Source organism: Charadrius vociferus, unplaced genomic scaffold, assembly GCF_000708025.1.
Source record: "Charadrius vociferus isolate BGI_N301 unplaced genomic scaffold, ASM70802v2 scaffold69, whole genome shotgun sequence".
In the NCBI taxonomy this organism is placed as follows: Eukaryota; Metazoa; Chordata; class Aves; order Charadriiformes; family Charadriidae; genus Charadrius; species Charadrius vociferus.
In genome coordinates, this window is record NW_009649937.1 from 684,352 (window position 1) to 688,005 (window position 3,654).

The window sequence follows — 3,654 nt, forward strand, 5'->3', positions numbered from 1 at the left end:
ATGAAAAGGAGTCACAGGTTAGTGGGAGCCCTTTGCCCTTGCCAAGAGAAATATGCTGCAAGAGCCAGAGCTTGCAGATAACGTGGCTTTAAAAACACTTGTTTGCCAAAGTCCTTCTCTTGCCCAAGCCCAGTTACTCATTTATTTTTAATTTGGCCAAGCAAAAGCATTCTTCCTCAGCTTATGGAAAAAAAGTCCTCACTTTGCAATGGCTTTTGAAATCTCCCTGGAGCAGTGGAGGTGCTGGGGCAGTCTCTGGTCTGGGGAGGCATCGGAGCTGCTTCTATAATGCTTCCCTCTCTGACAGGGGTTTGACTCAAGTTCAGTGCTCCCCAGAAGGGAAGACTGGTATCCCACAAGCTCAGCGACGGGAGGGAGACCGTTCTTGCTCTTTTCTCCTCCTCCCCACCAGTGAAGGCTGGCTGGAGGCAGGATCTACCCCAGCGTGGCTCCTCACTATGCTTGCACAGCTTCAGCTCCCAGGCTTACATCAAATTTCCACCTTAACTTTTGTCTTCTTCTGCACAGTACTCTTCCTGCCTTGAATTTGGAATAAGCCTCTGCCACACAGAGAGTAGCTTCAGTCCTTCCTCCTTCGCTGGTGTCAGCCTGCAGCTCCAATCCATTACACACACACCTGCTAGGAGCTGCTCTCTTACCAGGGACACCTCCTGAAATCTCACCTCTCACCACTGCAGTGCCCAGCAAACTGGAGGCTGCCAGACACTCTTTGGTTGTGGCAGGAGCTCAGATCAGCTACAGACAGTATGATCTGGACAATGTGGTGCTCTTCAACATTTATCTTAGTACTTCCCCGTATCCTGAGCTCAATCAAAACTCTGCTGGTATGGGTAGGAGGGGACTTTTCCCATAGAGCCCCACCCGAGGGTGATGTCAAATAATCCTTGCTCAGATGGAAAGACCCTGTTGGCCATTGCAATCAGTGCTATCGCTGTGAAGGATTAACCCAGCAACACCTCCAGACCCTGAGTTATCAACTGAGAGTAGAGCATGTCTTTGGGAAAAAAGAGCCTTTAATTGTGCAGAGGACAGAAGCCTTCCTCAGGCTGGGGTACCCAGCTTTGTTCCCCAGAAAGCCAATGGGGTCTGAGATCTGTTCCTTGAGGGATAAAAGGACAAGCAGGAGGGCCAGACATTGCAGTGAGCAGACCTGAGGAATGCTGGCTTTGGGACAGACTGTATCTGCAGATGTCAAGGGTGTCAGGGACACCACTGGGGCCTCATCAGGCTATCCTTGCTGACACAAGATGTCTCATTGACTCCCTTGACCAAAGTCACTGGCATCTGTCCCCAGACCCGAACATTTTGTGCAATGCTGCAGCTTGCACTTGCCAGTTTCCAAATCTGTCAGATGTGTTGACATCTGTTTCCATGGGATCGGGAAATGGCATGGAGGTTGCTCTGTCTCCAACCCAGCAGCCAAGTTTCCATTTTTTTAGCCCTGTTCATATTCTGGATTGTCCTAGAAATCCCTGCCCTTCTTCACCAGCTTTGTTACTCAGTCTGGAAGGTGCTGAGAACTTGCCCCAAGATACTGTGGCATCAGTTAAGCCCAATACCCTACTCTTCCCACTGCCCCAGCCACTTCCACCTAGGATCCAGAAAGTTAAACCAACCTCTTACCTGATCACCAGGTGGTCCGAGGGGTCCTTCCCGCCCTTGGTCACCAGGTGGTCCAGGCTCTCCCTGAAAATGCACACAGACGGTGTGAAAAACTCAAAGCGGGACAGGCATAGAGTGCAAAGGGCCCTGCGTGCAATGGGGAGCAGGGATGCAGCACCAGTAGCACATGCTGTAAGACATGTACATGGAAGACAGTAATCCAAACAGGGAGGTTTTGAGGCAGATTCAGGAGCTGAGTTAGGAAAATATCTGAGATATGGGGAGAGAGAGACAGGCTGGTGTGGCCACCTTAAAGCCAAGAGGAAGACCTGAAGGATGGGAGTGTCTGCCTCTGGGTGATATGTTTCAGCCCATTTTGTGCCAGAAAAGCAAATGCCTGGAGAAATCCATCTTGCAATGCTTCTGCAGATAACCAGATCTGGCCCTGGCCCCTGCAACCATGGCTGATTTCTAGACCAGCTCTTGCCCTGGGCAGTCTGCTTGGAGAGGAGATGATGTCCTCATGCATGGACAGAGACTCCAGGCTAGCAGCCTCCTTCCTCCATGCCCACTTCCTCCAGCCTGCCCTCCCTGTGGAGTTAAGGGGATTTCCAAGGGAATGAGGCAGCAGATGGGGAGGGACTTCCTCACATCTCCCTGTTGATGGTCTGCCCTCTCCTTTGCTAAAACTCATCACCCTGAGCCGGGTTAGGGCTCTTTGCAGAGAACTGACAAGCCAGGAGAGCCTGGAAAACCTGAGCCAGCATGTTTTTGCACTCCAACACCTGCAACAGATGACTGAGTGCTGGACACAGCTTAGTTCCACTTTCACTTAACCAGTGTGGACAGGGACAGCCTTCCACCAGTCCAGCAGAGCTGTGTCCCAACAGGGCAGCGTGTCTGCCAGACCTGGGCTGGCTCCAGGACACCCTCCCCATCTAGACCCACGGCCAGAAGTGAGCAAGCTGGAGAGGCAAAAGGAGAGCCAGGAGGCATGCTCCCCCATCTTTGCAGCCCAAGGGCTTACTGCAAGTTCCTGGCAATTCAGAAGAAAGCTTTCCCCCTTGCAAATTGGACCATTACCCCTTACAGGGCTGAATGACAGCTAAGCACAGAGCTTTGCACCTTACAACCAAGTCAACCCCGAGATCAGCCAGCACCACGAGCTGCAAGACGAGCGTCTTTGCACAAGGTGCTGCTCTGCCTGCAGCCCTGGCATACCTCCCCAGCCTGCAGGGAAGAGAGGCAATCAGAAACTTCCTGTGACAGTCACACCAGACTTATAACTTTGAGGAAAGCGATTGAAAGCTTGTCGACTTAAAGCTGTTGTTTGCAAGCTTGAAGGTTCCAGATACCTAAGCCAAACAGTAAATATAAAACATAACTTCCAAAGGGCCCTGAGCACCAGTGGAGACGTTTCTGGCGAGGTTATGCAGCCTTGTGCTTGGACTAAAACTTGGAAGAAAGCAGCCCATGGTCTGCTGAACAATTTAACTCCAGGACACTGGCGTGCCTTCCTCTCCCGTGCACATCTGCCCTGCACACCACGTGTGGCAATGTGGCTGCTCACTGAGCAGTAAACAGGAAAGGGGGGCGCTGCCAGAGCTTTCCCCTTCCCTGAGCAGACCTCTGCTCCTACCTCGGAGCTGGTGGTGGGTACTGGCTGTCCTCATGGCAGGGACAGGGGAAGAGTGGTGCAGTGGTGGCCGCCCATCAGTGCCGGGACACAGCTGGCCACCCATCAGGATGCTGCTGCTAGGAATGGTGTTCCCCCTCCCATTCGCCCCCATGCACACTGCCCTGCTAATGGCACCTGTGCCCTCCTTCCCAAGTCACTGGTACACCGTGTCACCCCCCAGCATCCAGAGGAGGACACCTTGCCTCTTTGCTCTCCATTAACTGGTTTTGCAGCCATGAGGCAGGGGCTGAACCCTCTCCGCCTGCTCTTGGCTTGCTGGGCATGCTCTCCTCTGGGTTTTGGCTGTTTGGTGACTAGCTGCCAGCATAAATGGGTGACTGCTCTGTGAGAAT

At 52.7% G+C, this 3,654-nt stretch overlaps 1 protein-coding gene across 1 annotated transcript in view; it reads right to left on the reverse strand.

The window, feature by feature from the left end:
• COL6A1 (collagen, type VI, alpha 1) overlaps positions 1-3,654 on the reverse strand; it is a 24,139-nt gene that overhangs the window by 11,463 nt on the left and 9,022 nt on the right. Inside the window, exon 20 of the mRNA XM_009891393.1 lies at positions 1,645-1,707. Within this exon, the coding sequence (XP_009889695.1) occupies positions 1,645-1,707 (63 nt within the window). The remainder of the gene's footprint in view (positions 1-1,644; positions 1,708-3,654) is intronic.